The sequence below is a fragment of the Gallus gallus genome, chromosome 2, assembly GCF_016699485.2.
Source record: "Gallus gallus isolate bGalGal1 chromosome 2, bGalGal1.mat.broiler.GRCg7b, whole genome shotgun sequence".
NCBI classification, from domain to species: domain Eukaryota; kingdom Metazoa; phylum Chordata; class Aves; order Galliformes; family Phasianidae; genus Gallus; species Gallus gallus.
Window position 1 is genome coordinate 17,794,812 of NC_052533.1, and position 27,838 is coordinate 17,822,649.

Genomic DNA, 27,838 nt, shown 5'->3' on the forward strand with positions numbered 1-27,838 from the left:
TTGTTAAGATTCTTGCTGCTAGAGGTCAGGGTTCTTACTGGCAGTTACTGTAATTAACTTCTGGTAAATTTTATTAAAACATACTGGCTCGAGAATGTATAGTTTTCATCTTAGTACTGACTTATACAGATGACAGGAAAAAAGATGTTGTAAATTAGTCTCCTTACTTGAAAATCTGCTTTGCCTGACAGACTGAGGTGAGAAGGATTATATTCAGGGTGACCTTAGGGGCAACTTGTTGACTTCAGTGTCAAAACAGTGAAAGAAGTTCCTGCTGTTGTCTGTTTACTGTGCGCTGAAGATTTTCTTACTCCTTGATTTTTTTCAAGCCTGTGAAAAAAACACGGTCTCCGTTTTTAGCCAGACATAAATTTATTTACTAAAATAATTTACATTTTGCATATCAAATTTAATCATCTATTAGTATTGTGTTCCTAGGTTTCATGACTTCTCAGTTGCCAAGTTTCTTGCTGTGTGTTTTTGTGCCTATTAATTCTCTTTTTCTACCTTACTTATATATATATACACGTTTACGTTATGTTTTCTTTTGTATTTCTGTAACAAAATTTTTCCTCAAGAAGCTTAGCTTTTGACTTCTGTGTAAGGAATTGTTACTCTGAATCCTTACACACTGGAGCATAGTCAAACCCACTTTCTTTAAGCAGGAACTCCTGTCCTTAATTCTGAGATAAACTGACTGGGAGTTAAGAGCTGATGTTTACAGTCATTGCTTTGTGTACCTTAATGCAAGCAGTCCTTGTGGCTGGAGTCTTTCCTTGGATTTCCATGGAAGTCTTTCTTTGGATTTTCATTGAATAAGACTGAGCCTATTCCGTCTATAATTTTGCACGTTCAACACAGAGTGAGTAGAAATTGTGTCTTCAGAGACGCTGCTAAGGGAACAAAAGTTGTACATTCATCCTTTCAGACATAAGAGTCACAGAAATGAAAACATCTTGAAGAACTCTTATTAGAAGGTAAGTAACTTGTTTTTCTACGCTCATTTGTTGAGGTTCATTGTTAAAGCTGATAAAATTGACTCATGAGCTTACTTTTAGAATTGCATTCTGTTGCAAATGGGGTTAACATTTTAGGGACTGTTGGGCAGTTTGAAAGTCTAGGTAAGGTATTTGACCTGAACAAGCTGTGATGAGGTGTGCTTGACAGCTAACAGCTAAACTGCAATGCAACGTTTGATATAGTAGTACTGAGCAGCAGATCCATGAAATGTACAGAGAATTGGAGAATATATGTTTACTGGCTGTAGTGGCTTGTAGGAGCTGTTTGTATATCAATACAAGGATGTTTGTGTCTTTTTATTGGTAATAAGCTCGCTGGGAAAATGACTGTAGCACAAGTGATTTGTTTCTGACTGTCATTCAGTGAATTTTCTGTTTTGGAAAGATATGTTTTCTTCTGCTACACATCACAGATGTGAACATCGAAAGCATCCCTCTCCTACCTCCTTCTATCACTTCTTTCATTGATATATAATAAAGTGTGCTTAACATTGGTGTCTAAGTTTTGCTTGTCTTTGGAATAAGTTTCTCTTCCATAAAATGTTTTGCCATCAGACTTTTTCTTGGGATCATCGTGCTTCGCTCGTATGAAAGCTTGCTGGGTTTGTGGGGCTTTTTTTCCTTATGTTAACTTAAGGATGTGCACTACATAAAGTACACCAGGCCAGGGAGCAGTTACCCATGTGAAAAGATCAAACTGGCTTGATAAAATAGTATGCTACTATGTCACCCATCCATAAATAATATTGGAGTTGTTGTCCCTGATGTTCCTATCGCAGGTCTAGGTGGTTATGTCTGGCTTTACATTGTCCATGAGCTTCTAAGCTAATGTCATAGAATGAATGAACAGAAAGAATAGATCAGCAATAGAAGTAAATTTTGAAAATAGTATACATTAAATAGGAGAGGTTGAGTAGGTTGGGTTTTAGCCCAGAAAAGCTAAGCTGCTGGGAGTAACTGGATGCGTTGTTTTATCCAATCCATTCCAGGGACAGAATGGTAATCGCTTCCTGTTACTTACAGCCCTTCACAAACATATATATATATATGTATATGTATATAAAGAAACAAAAAACAAGAAAATTTACATTCAAATTTGGAAGCACATGTAGGGGGAGAAGCGTAACTAGAACATGTTACCTTCACCATGTTTGAAACCTTTTTTTGATTGCCTGACCTATTCCTGAACTACTTCTGTTGAAAATAGTACAAGCAGACTCGATTGTATTGGAGAGCATGGGAATGGTGCAGTGAGACTCTTGAGACTTCTTCTATATGAGAAATCATGTACTTACCTAGTGTTAAGTTGCAAATTCATGTAACTCTGTTTACACTATTCATGCAAACTGCATGACTCAAAACTGAGAGGAATTGCTAAAAACTCATTCTCATACCAGTGGCAAATTCTTTCTGTACTTTCAAGAGTTTTATTCCTAAAGCTATTTTCTTTGGTTGTTGAATGTTAATACTTCCAGATTAGATCTTCTTTCAAGTTACTAAGAGCAGATAAGTAGCTAAATTTACTTAGCCTGAGCTTCTGATTTTTATTTATCTGTCACCCAAAATGGAGTAGAGTAAGTGCTTGTTAAGAGTTAAGGAAAATGAAAAGTTTCACCAGGGCTTCCTTCTTGGTTGTGTTACTTTGTTGGCCTCCATATATCCTTAAGTATTGCATTACTTCATAGCTGTTTAACCCTGCATTTTCCTCTGGAGCAACCTGTTAAGTAGAGATGGAATTAAAAAGAGCATCTGGATATGTTACACTTGAACTTGTTCTGTCCTTTCTGCACATGTTCATGCAAAAATGTATGTATTTATCATTTCTGGACTCATTCTATTGATGAATCATTTCTAAGTAATTTCTCTCCAAGTGGGATTTCTCTTGTAATCTTCATTCTGATCAGATTTTACATGATTTGTGATGCACGTTCTCATGAGAGTTCATTGTCTACGTGAATAATGTGTTGATGCTGCAGGAAAATCTTGGCCCCTGAGAAATCAGTGGGAGGTTTATCGTGGTCCTGAGTGGGTCCAGGATTATAATTCCTTTTGGTTTACACATTCCTCATCTTCTCCCGCTGGAATCTACTCTTTATTCATCTCTGAAGATAGGATTCCTAGTTCTTCCTCAGTGAGGGATGAATACTTTTGACCTTTTGATATTTGCTTGCTCTGTTAAGGGGAAATAAAGGTGGAGAAAGGCAGTGCCTGATCCCTTCCAGCTGGGCCAGATGTATCGATTAAAAAATCATGTTTCTCATTATTTTTGTTTTTCATGTAATCCTGCAGCACTTCTTGGCATTTGGGTGTTTCTGATATTGCTGGAACACCTGGCTTGATTTTACTAAAGTAAGAATAGTAACAACTGTTTTTGTGCACAAAGATGGGAAGCTTAGATAACGTGCATCTCCTGCATTTTCCACACTCTGCAATTAAAACTGATTCAGACTCTTTCTGGTTAAAATGCTGTTTGTTAGTATTTTTATTTCCTATGGGCCATTCATGCATTGTACTTCATAGATGGGGTGCTGATAACAGAGTGTGAAGAGTTTTACTTGAAAGCTGACTGCGGAACAATGGTATAGAATAACCAAACTTTACCTGCACAAAGTAGGTCTCTCTGCTTCATAACTTTATAAGGCAAAATGCTGTACAAATGCTAAATTATTATTCTGTTAGCTTTAAGACTATGGTTTTGACAATTAAATTTTAGTCATTTCATAATCTTGTGCATTGCGTAATTGCCAGCTAGCCTGCCACCTGCTCTCTTCTGCCTTGAATCTTCCCACATCTGTGCTGCTTTGAAATCTGAGTATGCTTTTTCTTTAGTAGCAAATAATGTAGTGCTTGTTCTAATCAGACATCATATGATGGATTACCTGAATACAGTTTCCAGGCTTTTAAAAAATGTTAATGCCTTAAGCAAGTAGTTTGTATCTTAGCAGGATTAAGGTGCTGCATAAACCAGATGTTCTAATAAGTTGGTCTTCTAGGGGAAGGGTTATACTGTTTTAGTGAGCTACCTGAGGTCATCTAGTTTTGAAGTACTGTTTTCTAAGCTGTGAAACATATGTAGTATGTGGTAAGCATGTTTATATTCTAACTCCCTTTTATTCATGGGACAGATAAATATGAGCAAGTGGCAGTCTGAGGTTGCTCCTGGTGTCCTGCTGGTGTGCCTCGACCCTGACCCAGAGAGATTGCTGTAGGTTGAGAAAGTAAATCACTCTGTATGCCCATTGAATTTAAGCCTCTATATTGAGACTGCCAGCAACCATACCTGTTAGTGTCAGTTATGATGCTATTCACTAGGAGCTAGCCTGAGCTCATAATACATTTTAACCTGAACTCCAAACTCTCATCAAATGGTGATGACTTTGAGTCACTATTGATCTGGGCCATATCGAATTTAGTGACCCTGAGGTGAAAATCCCAGTATTCTATTACCAAACCCTTAAGCAATGTAGTTTCACTGAAAAGATAACTTCATTTAAAAAAAAATGAAAAATCTGCATTAGCATGGTACTGAAAGTGTTAAGTCAGAAGACTCTAGGCTTTCCTGTAGTTTATTATGCTTTGTGTTACTGCAGAGGACGCAGACTTAGCCTGAGTAAAATATTTTAAAATAACTCTTCAGTGCCCGTCCTATAGGTAACTCCTACAATTTTCATATTTACTTTAGAGCTAATGAAATAGCTACTTGCATCCTATATACACATACTTCTGAAAGTAGGCATTTATGCCTACCTATGTATCGTACTCGGGCTCTTGCCTGAGCTCTGTGAACGAGTGCAGAACCAAATATACCTCTTTCTTCTATGGAGCAGAAAGCTACGAGTAAAACATTCATGGTTTAAAAACAGCTGAGATGGTGAGGAGAAGACACCCTTCTGTTACTGCGTTTGCAAAGTAGGTGATAGGACTTTATTTACCAGTGCAGTGGATGATCGCTTCAATCATCCAAAAATTGTATGTTTTATTCATCCCATCCACGCATAACATTCATTCTCTTCCTTTTTCTGTTCCTCATTACATGCCACCAGGTTGTAATAGACAAAAGAATACTTCAAAAAAGAAAACTTCAAAATTTTCAAATATCACACTGAACAGCCAATGGATTGTTGATTTTATGACTGATCTTTTTTTGTTTACTTCTGTGACTGTTGAAACAGAGCAATTTGTTTCTGGCAAAATTAGTACATTTTGCAGATTTCTGGCCAAATAGTGTGCTTTTTTTGTTTTGTTTTTTAATTTTGTTAATAAAAATTACAGTTTGCTGCTTTTTGAATCCTCTTTCCCCTAATACAGACAATAATGTTTCTTTCAGGCTTCTACCTTAAATATTTATGCCCCTATGGACTTCACTTTGTACTTGAATGCCTGTAAGAAGAGCAAAGAGTGATTTTTTTTTTTTTTTCTAAAATAATATTTTTAAATTCTTGGGTTTCCTTGGGTACAAGGACCCCCATTTCATCTGCAGTATTAAACATGCAGTGCCTTTAGTTTTCTCAGCTTTTCTTAAGGAAGAATTAAGTTGCACGATATTATGACAAATTCTGTGACTAACATCTCAAACTGCCGTCTTTAGTGGTATGACAGATAGAGATTAAAGAACAAACTGCACTTGTGAATACAAAACAAAGAACAGAAATTATGCCAGTGGAAGGTTCAGAGAAAATGAAGTTGTTATGGCTGGTGTTAATGCCAGAAGCGGCTTGCAAAAGAGTTGGAGAGTTGGGAAATATTTCAGGAATAGAAAAAGACTGGAAATAAATACCTGCTGAGACACTGCTAATGTAAGGATGTGGAATTTATGCATTACCTTTTCTGTCTTCTCGTCCTTGACCTATTATTTTGAGTTGGATAGGTTAACAAAGCATGGGAAACTTTTTATTCCTGTATTTATTCGTTTATAGAATGTATTGGTGTGATTACATGTAAATCAGTAGTATTCTTCTGTCAACTGTACCGCGTTCATGCTGCCTACAGCTAGTTATTGTAATTATGCGAGCAGGAAAGTTATGCTCTGACCCATTAAGATTATAGGAAATCGAAATATAGTATCAATTATTTGATAGGGAAAGGAAAAACCTTGTGTAAAAAGTGCCTACTTACAACCCTACTTACAATTCTGGAAGCGTGTGTAAAGGAAACAAACAGGCAAAATATGTATTTCCATAAGGACATTTTCAATATATAGTAACAATATGATGTATAAACACTGTCGTGCTACCTTTTTATAAAAAAAAATAAAAAGTATGATTTAAAAAGATGATCATCAGTGCATATGTACTAAATTAAGGCCATACAACTGCTTTTTTTTCCTGATATTTCCTGATCTTGATTTTGTTTTTAATCTTTTTGTCTAATCAAATATAGCAGCATAGGTGCTTGTACTGTACAGACTAATACAGTCTGATTTCACCACCGTGCTGTTGCTGTGTGGTATCCAGTTATAGCTTCCAGAAGTGATTTATGTGCCTTGCAGCCATAATTCAACCTGACCACAGTTTTACATGTGCTTCTTTTTTTATATGTTTGGCCCTCAGTTTTTGGAGCCTGAAAACCACCCAAAAGCTCAAGTTAATTGTTTGAAGGGTTAATCTGTGCAGACAGATGTGTAGGGCTTTTCAATTGCAGCTCTGTTTTAGCACTGGGCCGCACTGTGACCTCTGTATAGACACCTGCGTGTGTCCATACCACGGCTGTGTAATTTCTAGGGCTAATGTCCATCCTGTTACATTAACTTGTAGAACTTGGGTTGGGTGTCCTGATTTGCTACATGTCCCAAGCCTTGTTTCCTTTCTGAGGCTGAGGTGGTCATTGTCTATCACAGAAGGACTTGGTAGCGGACATAAGAGAAACCTTGAACCTACCTGTGAGTGACAGGGACTTTATCTTTCCAAATTAGACACTGAAATTCTGGCTCTTGTCATTGGAAGTCTCTCTTCTGATTTGAACCTTGTATCCATTTTACATAACTTTGCAAGAAGCTGTTCATTTGTAAATACTAGTCTTCATTGCACAGCCTGGGAAGACAGAAAGCAGTCACCAGGACTGCTCCAGCTTGGCCCATTTGGGGCCGGGAGGAACTGGAAATCCTGATTTCCCTTGTCAGTGTTCCCTTCTTGTCACCTCCCGAGGTGAGCAGTCACTCTCATCTCTACCGTAGAAAGGAGTGGAGGAGTAAGAAGGAGATTACAGTTGTGCCCGTACAGGGTAGAAACTGTAGGAAGCAGTGAAGGTAATTACTCAGTGTGAGCCTGCCCCATTTGCTCCTGCCCCTCCAACATAACAGGGAGAGCAGTTCAACTATGATGCACTGTATCCTTGAAATTTCACCAGGAAAATGAGAGGCGGGGGCTGTAAATCTATAAATATCTCTGAAATGGGATTTTCATAGGATCCACAACTTAGGGATCAGAAAGAGTTTGCCGTTTATGGCATTAATTTCTATAGTGCAGTTCACTGCTTCTATTCTCAGCTGTCTGATGTAAAGTGTTCAGACTGTTGCAAAACAGTTACTTTTCTTGCTATGAGTTTGGTTGTTTTTAAATTGGAGAATGAAGCTAGCTTCAAATAAATCCAGTTTTAATTTGTAATTTAAAGTACATACTAATTTTCCAGTCTTTCTGTATTGTCCTTTCCCAACAAACCAGTTTAAAAAAAATCTGATCAGATTAGGCATCTTACTGTCTTGCACAGTGCTGCTTCTTTCCTTCTCTTCTTCAGAAGACCATGGCTGTAATGACTTCTGGTCACATTTATTCATAGAATTGCCCAGAAATTACAATCTAGGGTAAGCTCCAGCAACTAAATAGACCGAGCGATGTGAGTTGTTTGGCTTTTGTTTATCTAGTAAGTATAAATATGTAATTCTGCCTTGCTGAGGAATGACTTAATGCTATTGTTGTAAGTATTCTGCCACTTAGAGATTTTCAGAGAATCTCAATCTGGTTATTAGCCATTTTCTGTATAGCTTTTGACAGGCAGGATACAGTCTTGAATATATCACCTTTAGTCTCCAAACCCTCCGTTGAGCACACTTAAGCATGCAGTTGTATTCTGTTTAAATGAATAGGAATTGTGTCCATATCTGAAGTTAAGTGCTCTTTGAATTGGGATGCAAATGATTTGGCCTGAACAATTCTTTATCAAATGTTGCTGGGTAGTATATTACTTGCCCAAATCTGCAAAAAAGGAGAGCAGTCTTCCTGATTATGAGAAATTGTACACTGCGATTGAGGTTTGTTTTCCATGTTAGCTATTGCACTTCCAGCATTTTCAATAAAAAATATGATGCCTGTACTCGAGATGCATGTTGTGAAGGAGAGAAGGTTTGTGCATCATTTGCTATTGAGTGCTGTTCTGTGAAAGGAAAATGCGTGTTTTGCTGCAGCCCTCAGACTTCCACAAAGTAGGCATGCATTCGCAGCATGCATTTACTTCTGAAAACAGCAGATTTTATGTGGTGTTTAGCATCAGATTTTCTTTTACATGGACCTGGTTAAGGAACGTCAGCATTCTGACCATCCGGCATTCTTACAGTGGTGTTGTCATCTTAATCATGAGAGAAACTGGGCCTGGGTGCACTTACTAAAATGCACACATGAACAAAGAAAACTTAATGCTTCGGTTCTTATGATTTTCTAGGTGGTGCTGCTAGTTCACATTGGAAATTTGAATTATAACAAAATAATGTCAATGGGGAGTCTAGATTAGTTAGTAACTTAATATTTGTTGTGGGGTTTTCTGTATTATTATTTTTTTAAACTAAGCTATGCTTGTCTCTGCTGATACTAACGGGTATCCAGGCATGTTTTGCTGCACTGGGCTTTTCCTTTACTTGCCTTGTTTGGAAGATTTACTTAGTGATAAAACACGAGAAGAATGATGTTAATGATACCCATTGAAATGGCCACAAATTGTGGGAGGGAAAATCTGCGTGTGTGAGGAGGTCCCCTTTTAGGACCCAAAGGTTAACTTTGTTTTTTTCATTAGCCCAGGATTGGTGCTTATATCCAGTAATTTGACAGGCAGATTCAATATTTATATGTTAAGCAGCTGAAATGCTGCTGCCCTTATTTTCAGTTGTCCACTACTTCAAGATAATTAAGAACAATTTTGAAATTTGGATTTTTTTGGAAGTGGAGATGCATGAAGTTGCCATCAAAGACGACTGTTTTATGAATTCATTAAAGCTTGTCAGATGTTTTGTTTCCTATATTACTGTATGAGTATATGAGCTAAAAACGGGCCATGTTAATGATGTTTTCCAGGTTGTTTCTTTGGGTTCCTAAGTGATACTGTTTCTAATTCTTGTGGACATATTCTAGTGGGACAGTAGATTATTTTCTTTTTGTGTATTCTCCATAACCAGAATTCACAGTCATTTTGTGTCATGTCAAAAAAGTTAGGTTGAAGATGGTTTAAAATATTTTAATTTTATTTTTTATAATTTAATTTAATTTTTATTCTTATATGCTAACAGTTTCAAAATCCCCATAACATGCAGTATTATACCAAAGTGCTTTAAGTAAAAGTGTATTTTGTACTGCTCAAAGCTGTTAAGTGTTCTAGACTTGCTTAATCTGCCTGATATTTCAGGGGAGAAATAATAACCTTGCAAGCAAAAACACTCTGTAGTGATAAGAACTGATCATATGCTTCAATGTATCTGCATGCCTTTGGGTTCACCTTACCTAGCAAATTTAACAGTATGACCAAAGACTTAAAATGCATCAAACAATTACAGGAATGTTGCCACCAGCAGTCTGTTGTGGACTTACTGCCTTACACACTTGCTTACTGAAGTTTGGGAAAGCTGCAAAATTATTTTCTTCAACAACTAATAGACATCTGTGTTCTGGAAGACCAGCAGTGCAGTGTTATCTTTATCAAATGGAAATACTTTCAAAACCGCATTTGAACACCCAAGTAAAGTGGTGTTTAGAGAGAGAATTAAACTAAAAACATTTGCTCCCTTTCCTTGGGAATTTGTCTACACGTTAATGTATCACGGGCCAAACCTAATTACCTATTCAACCTATACTTTATTTGATCTGCATGCCTGAGTGTCCTACAATCAAATTTACTGAAGAGCTTCTCACTTTTTTTCTGCATTAAAACAATTGCCTTGAAGCAGCTAACAATTAAAAAATAAATGAGTTAACACTTTCTGCTAAGTGCTACCATTTAAGTTGTAATATGCAATTAAAAACTACATTTTAATTTCTGTTCAATTACATTGACTTAAGTAGTAATTTTAGTGTTATATTTATGAACCATTTAATTGTGACATTTTTCCTCTGGCTTGCTTGATGGAAAAGTAGATTTGATTTTGAGAATATAGCAAGAAATAACCTTTTAAATAATCTTCTACTCCCATGGTTTGCTATGAAGATGTGTAGGAAAAAACTTAAACTAATAAGCTGGTTTTTGTATAAATGCTACAGAAAATATTAATTTCAAAGCCATGAAAATGTTATAATTTGAATTATTTTTCTACTTTTTGAAAACTGAATTGTATAGGGGGAATGCTCAGATTGCACTATGAAAATATAGGTAGGTATTGGAAAACGTTCCTGTGTATGTTTCATGAAGTTAACTGCTGTGTGTTAAAGAAAGCTTCATTTTAAATCTAGAATCAAAGCCTGGTAGAACCTCACATGTGAAAACAAATAAATTGTAGAGCAGCTGCCTTTCGTGGGCAGCGTATTGCTGTAAAGCACCTATCTCTGGCAAGATGTATTTACTGGTTTTCGGCTTCATGGGACAAAATGCACGGCAGTAAAGGGATGGTCAGTCTAGAAGGAAGAAATGTGGGACCAATGTCTACAAGCGAGAGCCAGATACATTAAAATGAATCTAGTAGAATAGCAATCATCTTGTGAGTTAATAGCTCACCTGGTGTGTCATTTGTAAGTACTTTTACTCTTGCATTCTCCGCCTTCTTTGAGAGCTGTTGAATACTTACATAACTTACATTGTTAAATACTTTGAGGCTTTTAATACTGGAGTCTCAGATATTCATCGTGTGAGGAACAGTATAAGCAAAAATGATTATGGCTAGGATATTACCTTGACAAGCTTATGGTATAAATGAAGAACATAGAATCGCTTAGGTTGGAAGGGACTTTAAAGCCCATCCAGTTTCAACCCCTTGTCGGGGTCAGGGCTGCCACTCATAGGTCTGGCTGCCCAGGGCCCCAAACAGCCTGACCTTGAGCACCTCCGGTGATGGGGCACCCATAGCTTCTCTAGGCATCCTGTGCCAGTGCCTCATCGCCTCAAGCTAATAAACGATACCTCCATATTTACGGAGAGTTGCTTTAAACAAATCTGGAATTAATAACGTGTAACTCTAATGTTCTTTTATAACTATGTAATACATTGTTTAAATGTTTTAATTTGCTTGAACCAGAAGATATCCAACCACAAATCTAAAGAAAATTTAAGGAAGAAGTAATTGAATTAATTCTTTATTTTCATGCGTGTCTGAGGACCAAAGTGGCAAATATGTCATTCTAATTATCTTCTAAGTGTCAGTGGAATTCAGGGACCTTTATAAGCCTACATATCTGATACATGTTTCAGGAAAACTAGCAAAAACTGAGCTGCTCGGTGTATTCTTAGGGTATAATGAATGGTAATACAAAGGGTGAACACTGAGGTTAGAGAGTGTATCAATAGCAGGATTATTAGGAATAGTGAAAATGAAAACAGGCAGAAGTATAGAATGGGACAATGAAATGGCAGAAAAGCTTCCCAGCAGGTAAATATAGGACGATGCAAATCTTGATGTAGTTAACAATAGTCCTAACTTCATGCACAAGGTTATGAGCTCTAAACTGAGTTGGCCATTATTCTTGAGAAGAAACATCTTATAATTTATCAGTGCTGATTTTGTTGGAAACACCACTTTGCTATAATTCACCACCCTGCCATTCCCCTCCCCCCCCCCCCCCCCCCCCAAAAAAAAGAAAAGAAAAAGAAGAGGAAATTATTAAGAAAGGAATAGAAAACAAAACAGAAGAATCCTTTTTGCATGAATTTGTGATTTATGATTAATCACACAGCTTGACTGCAATGTGCAGCTTGGTATCTGATTTCAAAGAGGTTATTTTGGAATTTAAGAAGGTTTAGAAAAAGGCATGAAGAAAAGTGTTGCGTGTGAAATGGCTTTTACATGAAAAACCAGCTGAGTAAGCTCGGACTCTTGAGCTTGGAAGAAATAACTTACTGTGGAGTGAGTACTATAGAGGTGAATAGAAGCAGACTAGTTGCTGGTTCTTTACTCAAAACCAAGAGCTAGTTGACAAAGCTAGCAAGAACTGTTCAAAGCAGACACAGTAATGCTATTCTTTGCATAATGGGTGGTAGATGTGTGCAGCTCCTCATGAAGGAGATACTGCAAATATGGAAAGTTTATATAGTTCAGGAAGGATTGGACAAACCATTGAAAAAGAGATTCATTGAGTTACAAAGTAGATAAAACAAATTAAGCTGAAGAAACTCCTTGGAATGAAAATAATTGGAGGTTGGGAAAATGTTAGGTAAGGTGTGGGTAAAATATTTGCTCACTTTCCTCTTACTGTTGGTATCTGCGTATGACTCTGTTTTTTTTAGAGTGGAACTGAAAAGGATGAACAGTAAGCAGAGTTATCACAAAGTGTATGTTAAAGTTTTTTTTCAGCTGCACTCCCCAAGCACTATCTTAACCACTGCCTTTGTTTTTATTGTTTCACTTAATAAAAATTGTTCTGCTGAAAGTTAAATTTGACTAAGAGCTTTGAAGGACCGCAAAAAAATTGAGGTCATTGATTTGGCACATACCTAGAGTTTCAGAACGGGTCTTCAGAATCCTAGATCTTTAGTGTTCAGCAAAAAGCTGGATCACAAAGCCAGACATGCATGAGACTTGATAAAACAGGAATGACTTCAGACTTCTTACAGTGAAAAGCACAAAATTTTAAGAATATGGAAGAAAAATGTAAGAAAAATAAGACTAATATGGGTATGAAAATGAGTCAGAAATGTTTTTCATTCCACTCTTATGGTTACTGGATAGAAACACCACAAACTTGCAGGTTAATTCTATCTTGAATTGCAGAACTGTTAGGGAGTTCACTAGAACCCTTGTACTACAGATGTTTCCACAAATACAGTGTATTTGCAAGATCATTGCCTAGACTGCTTAAGTCCATAAATTACCAGAACTAGATGGTGCATAGCACAAAATTCTGACCAGATTGAAAACATTACCCAAACTTCTGATTTTAATGGAGAGTGTGCAGTTTATTGATTGCAGGAAGAAAGTGCCTAAAGCTAAAATTTAATCTAAAAAGTCAAATTACAACTTACTGTCAATATAAATATCTTTTACACTTTATAAACTCTCATATACTAACCACTTCCCATTCTTACCAGTAAAATGATACCTACTTTATACTTACTAATATTAACGGGTATAAAGATGTTATACTGTTGTCTTGATAACAAATAATTTGTTGTCTAAAAATTTGCTTTTAGCACTGAAAGTAGAGCTTTTTGAATTTAAATGTATATCCTAATAGCATAAAATCTGTTGTACAGAAAGAGATGGGATGGAATTGTGAAGTGAGGGTGCATGCGAAAGAGTCATGCTGTAAGCAATAAACCACATTCCTGTTTCTTTGCCATAGAAGGTCCGTAGTGGTTTGGGTGAACTAATCCTGCCAGTTAAGTGTGATAAACCATGTTAAGGGATTATTATTGAAGAGAACGCTATGAATTTTTATGTTTACACTTTCAGTTTATTTTCATATTCAAGACTGCAGACCATAACTCTGTTCTTTTAATTTTGTATTCAATACGGGAAGGTAATCCCAGAACACAGCTTTTTTGATGCAAAATCTGAATGCTTGTGTAGTAACAACAGCTGTCCCCTCACCATGTGGTGTCTTCCATTGCTTTACTGCAGAGATGAATTTTGGCCCAGCGTTTCAGTAATATTGGACACACGTGGTTCTAGGTGACAGAGCGGTATGTTTATGCATTTATGTGACTCTCACAGTTACAGTTGGCTGCAGATTAGAACAGGGAGAACACATTCACACCATGACCACCCTCGTAGCTGTTTGTAGTAGTTGGATCACAGTAGGCGCTGTTGCATCTAAAGACACAATTAACTGTTGCTGAGGAATTGCAAATTCACAAAAGCTCTTTACAGCTTTAGCGGTTCCGAGTGGATTTCCTGAAAGCTTTTTCAAAGATTTCCCAAGTTTATAGATGTTTTAGATCTTACATTCTAAAATTGCCAGCTTGAAATAAGATTAATCAGTTGATGTTTTAATTTAACTAATGAATTCCTGTGCTGTGAATAAGCTGTATAATTTGTTTCAGATCTACAAAATAATTACAGTTTTACCCTCTTATTTAGGAAGATAAAATTAATTCTAATATTTACAAGTGGTTGGTAAAGTCTTGAGCACAGAGAAAATACAAAGCTTACCAAGAAGTCTGAAAATGCATCTTACTGGAAGGCTTCTGCAGCATGTACATCACTGAAAAGATCATCTTGATTTCCGTGTGTAATTGCTTAGATATGCTTTGGATGTGGTAAGGAAAAATAGCTGTAGATTTATCTAAAAAAAAAAGTTTTAATATAAATTAAATAAGAAATTATAGTTAACTGAATATTAAGGCTAATTTTGATGTATGAAATTTGACTACCTTTTGAACATAATTATTTTAACTAAAACATAAGAATAATTGTTGTTTAAATGATAGCGATGAAAATCCTTATAAGTAGAACACTGCCCCCTAAATTTGCCTCCTAAAAATCTCAGAGAGATATCTTAGCATAAGAGAGGGTATGGAGTATATTAACTTGCTCGATACAATAAAAACAAAAAGGGTATTTGCAGTGTGGGATTCTGCTGTGTGTTTGTCCTGTCTTCCTTCAGCCACGGCGCAGTTGTGTGAGTGTGCACGTAATGTGCATGAGATCGCTCTCACGTACACACGTTATTTAAACATCTCGAATTCTCTGCAGTGACTCAAATATATATTACACTTGTATTAAAAATATATGAATATGAATGTCTGAGGCTTTCAGCACTGAATAAAGGGCTACATGGATCCAAACCAGGACGATTGATGAAATCCTTGCTACTATTGGCTATTATTTACTGTCTTTTAAGTGGCAGGTTGTATTTATGCCAATTTATCTGCTTCAGGGAACACTCTTGATAGCAGAACAAAGTGAATAAAAGTAGTTTGCTTTGCAAATGAATGCAAATGGTGGAGCCTTTCGGGAAGCCCTTTAACAGGAGCAATGCACTTTGATTATGAGTGAAGCTGCCATTTGGACATGGTGAAAAGAGCACGCTTGAACCATTGATTGGGGGAGACAGTAAAAAGTCAGGAAGGGCCCCGTTAAGCTCGCAGTGCGGCAGGCGGATGTCAGTGTGGTTAGAGCACAGTGGGAGAATGACAGGCAGGATTAGTGTCAGGGAGAAGCTTTGCTGTAGTTGTGGAGATGGTCCCTGGGGTCACTCACCTCTGACTGTTGTTCTGTGCTGATGGCTCTGTAATGCAAACTGCTTGATATGTGCTGTTCATTATCGGAAATGGTGATTAGAAGAGGTATGTCATAAGGAGTTCCTTAAAAATAAATAAAATGGCAAACTAGTGATCGTAACAAAGGTTGGGCTCTGCAGATGTCGCCAAGGATGCTGCAAATGTCAGGGATGGTTACTGTGCCTTGTGAGGCAAGCGGGATTTCATGGCTTAAGCTGCCGTAATTGTGTGCTCCCTGGCTTTGTTCACTTTATTTGGCCATTATGAAGACAGTCATTTCTATCAGATTGTCTGGTGTTGTTAGAGTACAGCGTTGTAATGCATTTTGGTTATTGGATTGCAGAAGCATCCTGTTTGTGGTATAGCTGGTGTGTTGTTGCAGGGGTGGGGTGGTGGCCAGTGCTCTTAGTGGAATATTAGAATCAACAGATTTCATTCCTGAGTCACACAAGAATGCTAAAACATGTGATGGCTGCAGCGACCAAAAGCTAGAATGACTGGTCTGTTTCATTCAGAGGGTGTTTGAAATATAAAAATAATATTTTCCTTTTCTTTGCTGAAAAAATCTTGTGCGAGAAATTACAGAAATGTCTAAAATTGTATATCTTAAGCTGCAGCTTAATCTTAAATAAAAGTCTTGTTGCTTTTTATCTTCCCTGCAGTTCTCTGGTGTTATGTACATTGTGTAAGTGTGCTAATGTCAATTAAACAGATGCATGTATGTAACATACAAAACATGTTTGTCCTGTGTTAAGGATTTCTAATACCTCACTGTTGGTCTATTGTTCCTACAGATTTTCTGCCATAAAACAGGGAGGTCGTACTCAGATATATCACACTATTACGTGGGGGTTTTTTTTGTTGTTTTTTTTTTTACAAGACTTGATTAATTCACGTGAGGAATTTTTCCAGTATATTACCTCACAGATATATGTCCAATATCCCTGCAGTAATGAATGTTTTACAAATGTTTTACAGGCACCTGAATGGACAGAAGAGGACCTCAGCCAGCTGACAAGAAGTATGGTTAAGTTCCCAGGGGGGACCCCAGGTCGATGGGAAAAGATTGCTCACGAATTGGGTCGATCAGTGGCAGATGTGAGTTCACTCAGATTTGCATTGTAGAGAGAGTGACAAACCATAACAAGACAGGCAGTGTAGAAGGCAGACATATATGGGGGCCGACATTGTCTTTTGAGAGAGGCTACAATCCTTTTAGGACCTGGAAGTGAACCATTAACTAACTATGCAAGAAGCAGATGTCAGCCCGTTTCTCGCTCCGCAATTAGCAGCTGTAACTGATCAGCTGTATGGGGGATTCTGGTGCTGGGAGACTCACGCTACTGTAACCCAATAACAGAAAAACAATGCCACTTGGTTCTGTAGGGACCCTTTTAACTGCGAGCCAATATTTGTGGGACTTGGTTAAAGATTACGTTTCTGTTCTAAGCCGGCCCTTCAAAACATAGATGAGCTAATGGTGTTTAGACAGATGGTTTCCATTAATTAAACTGAAGTATCTCTGCAAACTTTAAAACAAGTTATACATGTGATACTATTTCAGTCCATTTTTCTGGATTATATCTTGGGTAATAACGCTGTGTAAAATGATTAATATCCTTGTTAATTCATATTTTATAGTATTGTACCACATATCAAAGAAAGCTTGTACTTATGGATTTTAAGTGTTATGATCTTAAAACCCTCAGGGGCCAGGCCGTAAAAGACTTTTCCTTTCCAAGCAATAGATCACTGGAACATGATGTAGTGTCTGCTGAGGACCCTTTGAAAGCCCTTTCAGCTGACCCTATTTTATAGGCTCTGGAGGGGTTAATGAGAATAATGTTTAAAGCTGTTGATGTATGTTTTGAGATTAGATATTCTTCATTTATTGTATTTCGGGAATTATCTTAAATAATGGGAAACACGGCCTCCAGCCAGAGCGCAGTGTAACCCGCTGTACCCTTCGGGCAATCTGGATAATTGTTTGTTTTCCGTCCCCGTTGATAGAATCGCAAAAAGATATTTTTAGAAGTTGCCTTTAAAGATTTTATCTGTGGAGTTACATTGCTCAATTACTCATTTATAGTAGAAAACAAGCCATTTACGTTCCTGTCATTTCAGAACAAGCCATGTTATTTGCAAATAATAAGTGAATGTAAACAAGAAGTTATAAACCTGCTATGCGAATGTAATTGATTTTTTTTTTGTTTGTTTACTCTGATTAGATTTTGTTCAGTGTTGTTCATCATAATACCGAGGCGGAGGGACTATTAAAAAGCTGCTGTATTTTACTAAGCAGATTTTAATAGCAAAAATATTTCACATGACTTGATAGTAGACAGTGCGCATGGGATGGATCGTTGAGATTGCCTTCAGAAAGGATGAGTTGGCTGCTTACTGACAGTACAAACACGTGGATAGCTTCCACTTAGGCCCGTCACTAAACTAGCATATCATCTTAAGACTTCTTGCAGCCGTTTTCTGCTCTATTCCTTGAAACAGTTATAAAAGCATACATTACATAAAGGATTCTTAGTAATGAATTTGCACACTATAACTTATACACCGGCAGGGCTGGGAAGAAAAGTGAAGCTCACTCACTTTGAGGTGAGAAGACCTCAGCACCATGAATGGGGTAGAGGAGCAAAAGATCTAAAAGCTGTCATTTTCTTGTATGAAAAATGGAAATTTGGGGGATTTTTGTGTGTGTGAGGCAAAGTCTGAGTGTAATCCTTTTCACTTCCTGTAGCCTCCAACGATGCGATCAGTTTGAGTGTGCTCTGCACAGTCTTCTATTTCTCTAAAAATTTCCCACTGCTGATAATGCTGGGTCAGCTTTCCCGATGCAGACTACTTAGTAGTGTTTCTCCTCCCTTCATATTCACACTGCGCAGTTTCAGTGGTTGGGTCCAAGAGGAAACACTTAAACAAAAGTTTCCTGGAAACTTCCTGTCTTGAACTATTATTAGGTCAGTAGCAGAGACACTGAAATTGGGAACTACTTCAGGTGAATCCTATCAGCTGCTGAATGATATCTGCAGTGTATCCTTTATATTCGTTACAGGAGACAAAGAACAGAACATAAATTTATGGTAGGGATTCCTAAGTCTCTTTTGCATAGTTATCACTGTAAGTGAATAAAAATTGTTATGCAAGAGCCACAGGAATTAGTCCAGTGTTGTTGAGTGTAATGCAGAAGAAAGGTGCAGTGAGTGTTTGCTGCCCAAACAGCTGCTCCCGGTTTCCACTGAAGAGAAGCAGGGAGAGAAGGTTATTTTTGTGCTCGAGGGACTGTTTTGAAATGGCTTGTGCAGCACAATTTGGGGTTCCCTTGTTTACATCTAATTTGGCATCAGACTCTTGGCTAAAGTATCATCAAGGGCAAAGGACTGAAATACTCAAGGGCAAATTTGAGGACATATGAAATACTTTTTAAGAACTTCAGACCATTTCTGCTTGTTTTTTGTCCTGTGAAGGATGAGGAGCGGTAAGTCCTGTTTTTCCTTTCACAGCTAGAAAACTGAATAAAGGATTCACAGGGTACAGTGTGTCCCTTTTTAACTGTAGGGTAGATAAGTAGGTGTTAATAAAAAGTTTAATGTGGCGCAATCCAACATTATCTTTCCATGGCTGCTTGTGACTCCAGAGCTTCCTTCCATAACAAAAATGTGAGGAAAATATTGCAGTACGTTTTAAAGAATGATCTGAAATCATTTCTGTGTAGCAGAGTAGCATTAGTGGAATTCTCTCCTTCTGACCACCCCAAACAAATTCCATTTTAAACGACTTTATCCTTTGTTCTTTTCTGAAGTGAATTCCCCTATAAGGCTGTATTAATTTCCACTGGCATTTTTTTTATCTTGGCTTTTGTCAACTTTTTGGCTTTGTGGTGTTCTTTTTACTTAGTTGTGTGGTTTTATTTGTTTTGGAGTTTTTTACATCATTCTGAATTTTCCTCCTGCCATTATGTGACTGCCTTTTTAGACAGTGTGAAGGAAGGTTTTAATGCTCGATGCTTTAGCACTGCTTTTTTTTTTTCACATACAAAGCAGGGGAAGGTTTGTCTCTTGCTTATTTCCAGAGTGATTTGTTCTGCTTGGAAAATTCCTCCATGATTTCCCTCTTTTTTTCCCCCTCATTGATTTGATACCTCAGAACCCAGTTTGCACTTGTTGAAACAGCATTCTGAAGAGCAGCTTTGGCTTTTGAACCTTTCATATTAGCAGAACTTCCTTAAGATGCTTGTCATCTGAAGATAAACGGGCATTAATTAATGACAAAAAAAATCAATTTGGCATTAAGTTGTCCTTTTTAGTTTGTCATCTCTTTCTCTCCTGGATCTGAGAGTGCCATGGTGTTGCCCACCATAGTGTGTCTGTCCCGCCAGTTCTGCAGAAGTCATTAATGGCTCACTGTCCAACTGCAGGGCTTTATCAAAGTTATATTTTGCATTGCTTTGCACCTTTGCTGACCTGAGTGATGAAAGATGATGGAATAGTATGACTTCTTCTTAAACTGCTCTTAGAAAGCTAAGAGAGAACTGCAAATACACTGCAAGATGAGTAGAATTCAAAATGATCAGAACAAATTGGAGAAATAATATGCCAAAAGTAGGATTATTGGTTGCAATAGGCAAATTAAACAGTCGATATGCAAGTACACGCAGCAAGATAATGACAGGGTTCACAAATAAAAGATGGCAAACAACTGAAGTGCAGCAGAAATGCAGAGATTAGAAGAGATAATACAGGTCAACAAATAGCAAATTTTTGTGGAAAAGGGGAGCATTGTACTGAGAAAATACAGGAGGACGGTAAACCTGCATCTACATCTCCAGTTTGTGTCTAGTTTGCAGTATTACACGTAAGCACGTGATTCAGTGTAACAAGTCCAGAAGAGAATAAGGAGAGTGACAGATCTTTACAGGTCGATTGGAAAAGACTGTGAAGGAATTCTTATGGGCTGAGAACTGAAAGAAAATGTGATGTAAGCATTCAACTATCTAAAGAGAGAACTGCAAAAATGAAGTTGTTTGTGCTCTGTATCAGCTTTACAGGGCAAGAAGTAGTTACCTGAAATTTAACATACACAGCTGAGTAAGCCACGAAGGGGCAGAGATTTAAAAGGTATAGTAAAGCAGTGGAATAAGCTGCTGTGGAGTATCCACCTTTGAAGCTCTTTAAAAAACAGGTTAGGGAAACATCTGCAAGAAACGACATCGATACAGAGATTCTGCCTCAGGTTAGGTCCTTCTCTTCATATGGTCTGTGATTAGACTAGCAAGTGCAAGCTATCTAGGAGGAAAGGGGGAGGAAACAAAACCCTCCTACAATTGGAAGCATGTGTGAACTCATTTTAAAAAATGTAAAATTAAAGCCAGATAGTCACTAAGTTGGTTATTAATCACTGCATGTACCTTAGCTCGATGGTTCTTACATTCAGTAATTCCTAGCAAAGTCATCTTTCAGATGCTTTTTCTTTTATACTGTTACTAAAATCATTTGAGTTTGGATTGTTTTTTTAATTTTATAGGCATTTAAGTCTGTTAATTTTGTGATTTCCCAAAGTATCTCACAAACAAGAATAAGACCCATTATATGGATCTGTCTACCAGATGCCCTATCCAAACAGATGCTTCTACACAATGTGATTCAGGACAGTGGGAAAGTGCCAGCCAAAATCCGACAGTAAACAGCTGTGTCCATACTGTAGTGCATCTGAGCTCATGCAGCTGTACTGTTTCGGTTCGTGCTGTCTCATGTGATACCAGCATAAATATCTTTGCAGCGTATTCCTTTGCAACCGTGGTGTAGGCATGCTGTGAGAAGGGTGTTGCTCTAACTTTGGTCATATCAAGTGTAGGGTATTTCTTATCTTGTCTCTCTTCCGGAAACCATCCTTCAACAGTCAATGAATAGTAGACCCAACATGGATGCAATTGTGCTCATTTTATCTGTATGTTTCATTATTTAAATGGCTAATTGACATTTTAATATGTGCATATTGGGGATTTATCAACCTTTTCCCATAAAGATGATTTTCAGCCAGCTTAGTATAATGAAATCTTACTGCTTTCACAACCAAAAGCTTCTGCAGCTTTTTAAGTCATTTTTATTGCAGTTGGCTGGTGGTATAAATTAGATTTTCAAGTATTTTGATTATGAAAGGGAAATGGAGTTCAGTTAACTCTAATCAGAGTTCCTGCCGGCTGACCTGGTTACCTGTACCGCTGCTCTCTGCCATCCCCTGAACATCTGTTCTTTGACCCATTTTCCTTGCTGAATTTGTTGCTCCAGGGTTAGTTCTCATTCCTGTCCTCCAATACTTAAGGAAATAATTGACCTTTTAAAACAAAAGAAAAAGTTAGGTTTGAGTTTCCTAAACACTGTGAACACCCTAAAACGTAGAATAAATTATGAATAGAATTTCAAGGTGACTATTTCTGCAAAAATTACATTCCTTGATTTGACAAATGCTGTGCTTTATGAAGATTTATAGTGATGGCTGGCTTTTGTTGAACTCAGATTGAGAAAAAGCACTTACGTGTGGAATTATAGCAGCATATTTTACTTGACAGTGCCTACCCTTACAGATTACAAAAAATAAAATATTTGCTGAAAGGCATAAATTAATTTCAGTAACTACAAAGGACATTCAAATTGTAAAAATAACAGAGGAAGTAAAAGCTGTCTGGCATGCCAAACAGACTTTAATGTGATTATTAGGTACAGGTTTTTTAAATTAAAGGCAAAGAGATCTCAGATTTCATACTTGTGAAGTAATATCATTCACTTGTCTTACAGGATTTAAACTGATTCTGTTTGCTCCTGCAGTCACTAATCTCATGCATTTGTGTTGCAAAAACAGACTGATAGGGATTTGCTGCTTGTATAGAAAAAGACCAAGGCAGACAGCAAAACAATAGACAGGTGTATGTATTGGAGCAGACATCCTGAATTATGGTGAAACCTGAAAGCACAAGACTGGGAGGGAGTGCTTATTTTGTGTTTTCTCATCTCTCCAAGCAACAGTTTTAGCCTTAAGTCTAACTGTGTGAGTTCACACTCATTGCACATTTATATGCCATTATATAATAGACCTCTCATTTCTGGCAAGTGCAAGCTCGTTACGTTGCCAGCAAGAAAACATCCGTGTGAGAAGTAATTAATATGTAGAAGTTAATGAATTTATTAGGGTTTTCTTGGCTTCTGGAGATCAAGCTTTTCCTAAGTCTGTTTTATATTCCATTCTGTATACTGTGTATGTGTTAGCTCGGTTACTGTGATCTCCAGTTGCGGATGTTCTCATGCAGTCCCTCTCAGCAGCTTGCATATATTTATGTAATCAATAGTTCTTTTGGTTGCTTATTGAAGTTTAAAGACCTAGCTCTGGATCAAGGTCTGAAAGCAGTTATGAATATCTAAGATGGGATTTAGACGGTATGTAGGTCATGGAGATCCCTCAGTCTACAAGTGAAATCTTCAGAACACCAGTCCAAGCCCACAGACACTCCGACATGCCTGTTGATACTTTGCACCAGGCTTGCTGTTCACAATTCTGTGATTGCACAGAGTTTTCCTCTGTGCTGTCATACAACTGACTCTGCCATTTCTGCAGAATCAGGCAGTGTGGAGGATCTTATACCCAAATACAAAACAGATTGATGCCCTTCTTGTGAGGCATGACAAGAGCATTCCTGTCACTTAAAGGAGAAAGGTATTTGCAGAAGCCATTGGGACACCAACTTGAATTCAAATACGTGTCTTACACAATTGTCAGGACAATGCTGCTATAACTTTGCAGTGTAGCTTGAATAACAAAACATTCCATGTATATCCTGATGAGCTGGGTTTAAATTCTATTGCAGAATTCAAATCTTAGGGCTCTTAGGAAAGGTAATGCATTTTGCATCAAAGGTCATAAGATGCCCAAGCAATTGTTGCACAGGGCGTTTGAATCCAGCTCCTCTCTGTTACTTGAGTTTCCACAGTACTGAGCTGAAGACTTGCAAACATAGATTTTGACAGACAAATTAGAAAAAAGGCATAGTTTGGAGTCTCCAGTGTCATGACAGTTCTGGGTGTTGATTTCTTCCTCTTAGTCCTGAAAAAAGGGAACAGTTATGCTTCTGTTTTAAATTAACTCTTTGGGCACTTAAAGAGCAACTGATGTTCTAAATCCAGTGGTTTAGGCCACATCTTAGACTGCCTCATCACTAAATACACAGCTGTTGTGTTTCTGCTGTAGCTGCCTCCTCTTATTGGCTATAGCAAGGTTCACAGTCACAGCTTCAGAGGTCGTAACCATAAGAAAGGTATACTGCTGCAGGCTGGCAATGGCTGGTCTAAGCAAATCCAGTACGTGATGTGTCTCTTAGTTCTTCCAAGAACAAAAGCTTGTTGGCCTCGTTGACTGCTTATGTTGCACACTTTTGGAAAAGCTGGTAACAATCTACTAAGCAAATTGTTAGAAGGAGGGTCAGAGCAAAAGCGCATCTTCTAATTTGTAATACTTCACTTCTGGAGATCTACTAAGTTAGAAATAAGTTGTTCACAAAGAAAAGGAGCAGAATGATTTGGCTTGATGTTTCACCAGTCTGGTGAAACTGGAAGGCAGTTTTAGGAATCTTGGTAAATTTACGGGAAGGCATTTTATAAAGCAACTAATTTTGAGTCCTTCACATGAAAATAAAGGAGTGAGTCACTGCTGTTTGCCGACTTGGGTCAAACCATTCTTGATGCAGTTTGTGATTGCTGTGAATAAGCTGTTTAGATCTGGACTGGGACATCAATTCAGTGCAACAAGTAATACTTGGCCAATAAGGAGAGAACCTCGAATTTGGCAGCTTGTTCTGTGCTGTTCCAAAAGATCAGCAATGTCTATTTCTTGGACAAGGGCAGGAAATAATTGAATGTTCTTCTGTATCTGGCTTTCCTTTATGAGAACAATGTGATTTTGGCTCAAATTAGCCTCACAGATTCAAAAAATTGCATTTTGCTGCATATTAGCTTCAGCTACTTCCAGGCTGTATCTATAGTTTTTTCTGTAATTCCACAGATCTTGGATGTTTTTGCACAACATAAATAGATGGAGAGCAGAAGGGTAACAACTGGCTGGGCAGAGCACTGCTACCGAGGCAGCAGGTTTCTGGTACATGATGCTGAGAAATTCAGGCAGTGTCACAGATACTTAGATAGCTTTTGCTCAGGAAGGTGCTGGGAGTAGTAAACAGCTTTGTCAGTGTGCTGGGTTGGCAGCAGCGCACCAACATGTCATCCTGCTTTGCAAAGTTAGATACATCTGGGAGCCAAATGACACAGGTTATCTCTTTGTCTACTCGTGTTTTTTCAGAGTGTTATCAGAACACAAGAGACTTGTATTTACCTGGTGCAGCCCTGGTCAAAATGGTATTGTATCCAGAAGAGGAGTGCCCGGAGGAAGCAGGTTTGGAAAGGCTTCAAAGCCCCATTGGCCACTGCCAGAGCCCTGCAAAGCGGGGCTGACCGTGGTTCTGGAAAGGACAGTTTATGTTGTGGCTGCTGCTGTGGGAATGGGGAATTTGATCTTCACCTTCTGCAGATGGGCTGTTTCTGTCTGTTTAGCGTGGGTAAGATCACTGTACCTGACTTTGCAAGGTTTTCCCACTAGGCCAGTCACGATTCCGTGCTTTTTTATGCCTGCCTTCCCGGCAGGACAAAAAGTGTAGCCTCTCACCCTGTGACAGTGAACCTGAATTTTGCCTCTGCTGCCAAAAGCCTTTTAAGCTGACTCTGAATAATACTTTTTTCTGCTGTACATCTCTGAAGCATTGATTGTCCCATCTGAAAGAGGTGGCAGGTGTCCAGGGTAACGAGATTTAACATCAGGATGGTCAGGATGAGGAATGTTTTTACGGCTAGGTGTCTTGTTGAGTAGCAACTGGTCTCGTGATCTGGACTAATTGTCAGGAGTACAAGAGGAAGCCAGCTCTGCCTGGCTTTCATGGCATAAAATCATCCCACTAATCCTAGCTTTCAGTAAAATCTTTTTGTAGCTGAAGAGCTATTGAAACTGAATTCAGAGGGGAGTTCACAGAAGCAAACTGTTCCTGTGGCTTCTTTCTGTATGTCCCACAGTAAGAAGGTTCACTTTCTACTTCAGCAGTGATTGCTCGCAGCAAACATTTTTTCTCATCTTCCTTTGTCTAAGAAAATGTTTCATTGTGCATGTGATTACCTGACTTCATTTGTGACTTCTGTCATCCCCAGAGAACTACAGGGATGCCTGGGTTGTTTGGGCATAGAAATAGCAAAGATGAAAGTTGATTCCTATAAAATAATGCAGTATGCCTTTCCAGCAGTAAAATTATTTGTGGAAATATGAGATCTGCCCTCTTCTGTTTTAAATCCATTTCAGAGTCATGATGTTGATTATTTAAGGTGTCCCCAGACCCAGGTTTTCTTCAGAGCTGACTAATAATTTGATGAAAGCTGTTGTCAAATAACAACAGGCTTTTAGCACAACTTTTCACAGTAATGATAAAACTCGTAGTTCAATATGCATTACAACTATAATTTTAGAGCATTGTGCAGTAGCAATTGTCAATAGTAATTAGAAGCATAAAGCTACAACTGCTTCATGCTTTGAATAATTGTATTTCTGAGTATGTTATCTGCTACTGAATGAAAGAGTAATAAATCAAAGCAAGTTATGATAAGAAATAGAGTTGAGAACGCAATGGAGCAACTTCTGCTCTTCAAAATAACTGCTAAGAACTACCCAGTAGATAACCCTGCTCAGCACTGGTAAGCAGTGATTGATGTTAGGGCTGTCAGTGTATGGAGGAGCTGGCACCAGAGGAGACTGCAAATTTGAGTGGCAAGAGCAGTGATTAAACTCAAACAGATCAAACTGAAATACAGATTTCATACATTCCATAGGATGGATTCCTAATAATCCGTAATAGGTTAATGCTGACATGTTATGATTCTTCCCCTGAGTCAGCATCTCTAACAGCAATGACAGTCAGAGCTGATGGACAAATAAGTCCTAAGTCTGTATACATGATACCTGAGCTCTGAGTGAGAAGAGCTAGAGTAAACAAGGATTTTGCATAGCACCTAGAAAAGAGGAAAGCTGATTAAAAGAAAAAAAAAAAGAGGAAAAAAGGATAAATCATCTTATGAAATATGGGAATGATGGTAGAGATGCTGTTGATGAGCTGTCGGAGTTATGTCTGCAGGAGGTGCTTGATGGAGCTTATTCAGGACCTGGTGTCGTAGATTCACAGTGTGTGAACCTTACACATAGCTGTTATTTCTGGATTGTTCAAAGTGAAAGTCCGTAAAAATGATGATCATAGTGCCTCCAAAAGTACTGTGCAATAGGTGGAGTGACTTACTGCAGGTTGTAAAACTGGGTCAGCAAAGATACTGCTGCTGGAGTCACCCAAAGAAAGACGGGCTGTGGTGAGGCTGGTACTGCTCACATATGGGGGAATGTGAAATGCCATCAGGATCTCGGAATGAGCTGAAGTCTTTCACTGCTTTAGTGCAGAGAGCTGTTTTAGATTCTAATTCAGTTGGATGCAGTGTGCAGCAGAAACTTGTATTGATTGTGGGATACCAGCTCTAGCCTAATTTGGGAACATCCATTCTGTAAAGGACACTTGAATCCAGGATATTGACTTACACCACTTCCAATGTAAGTTTCTGTTGTGTGTGTAGTCCCAGTTTGAAGGATGAAGCAGTAATTGGCAGCCTGCTATGACATCAGTGCTTCAGCATGCAGAAGGCAGAACGGTGGCATTAAGGCTGCTGGCCGCTTACCTGGCTCTCTTTGGCTCAGGGAAACCTCCTGTCTCTTTTCCTCTCTTCATGGTCATCTGAGTAGCTTGCAAGTCTTCAAAAGAAGTTTAAAGATAGCAAAAGGGGTTATTGTCAGCTGTCTGGAATACATGAGCGCAGATAGACAGTGCTTCATTGCACTTGTGGTGAATCCCCTGCATCATTGCAGCTCTAAATGAGCCACTGTGCTCTCGCGTGACGGGTTCTCCTCACTTTTCAAAGTAATTATTACAATCCACTTTAGATGAAGATAATTTCGGAGGTGCACTACAGGTCACAGCGTAGGATCGGTTGTGTTCAGCAATCAGCAGTGGGTTCCCCTCCAGTTTGCCTTTTACAGCATGGGCACACAGAGCTGTTCTGCTAACAGTGGAAGGGGAACTCGAATATTTAGGTTTGGATGAATTTCGACTCTAAACTCTTTGAGGA

At 38.2% G+C, this 27,838-nt stretch overlaps 1 protein-coding gene across 1 annotated transcript in view; it reads left to right on the forward strand.

The window, feature by feature from the left end:
* The window catches only part of DNAJC1 (DnaJ heat shock protein family (Hsp40) member C1), a 92,991-nt gene that overhangs the window by 61,647 nt on the left and 3,506 nt on the right, over window positions 1-27,838 (forward strand). Inside the window, exon 9 of the mRNA XM_015282022.4 lies at window positions 16,560-16,679. Within this exon, the coding sequence (XP_015137508.2) occupies window positions 16,560-16,679 (120 nt within the window). The remainder of the gene's footprint in view (window positions 1-16,559; window positions 16,680-27,838) is intronic.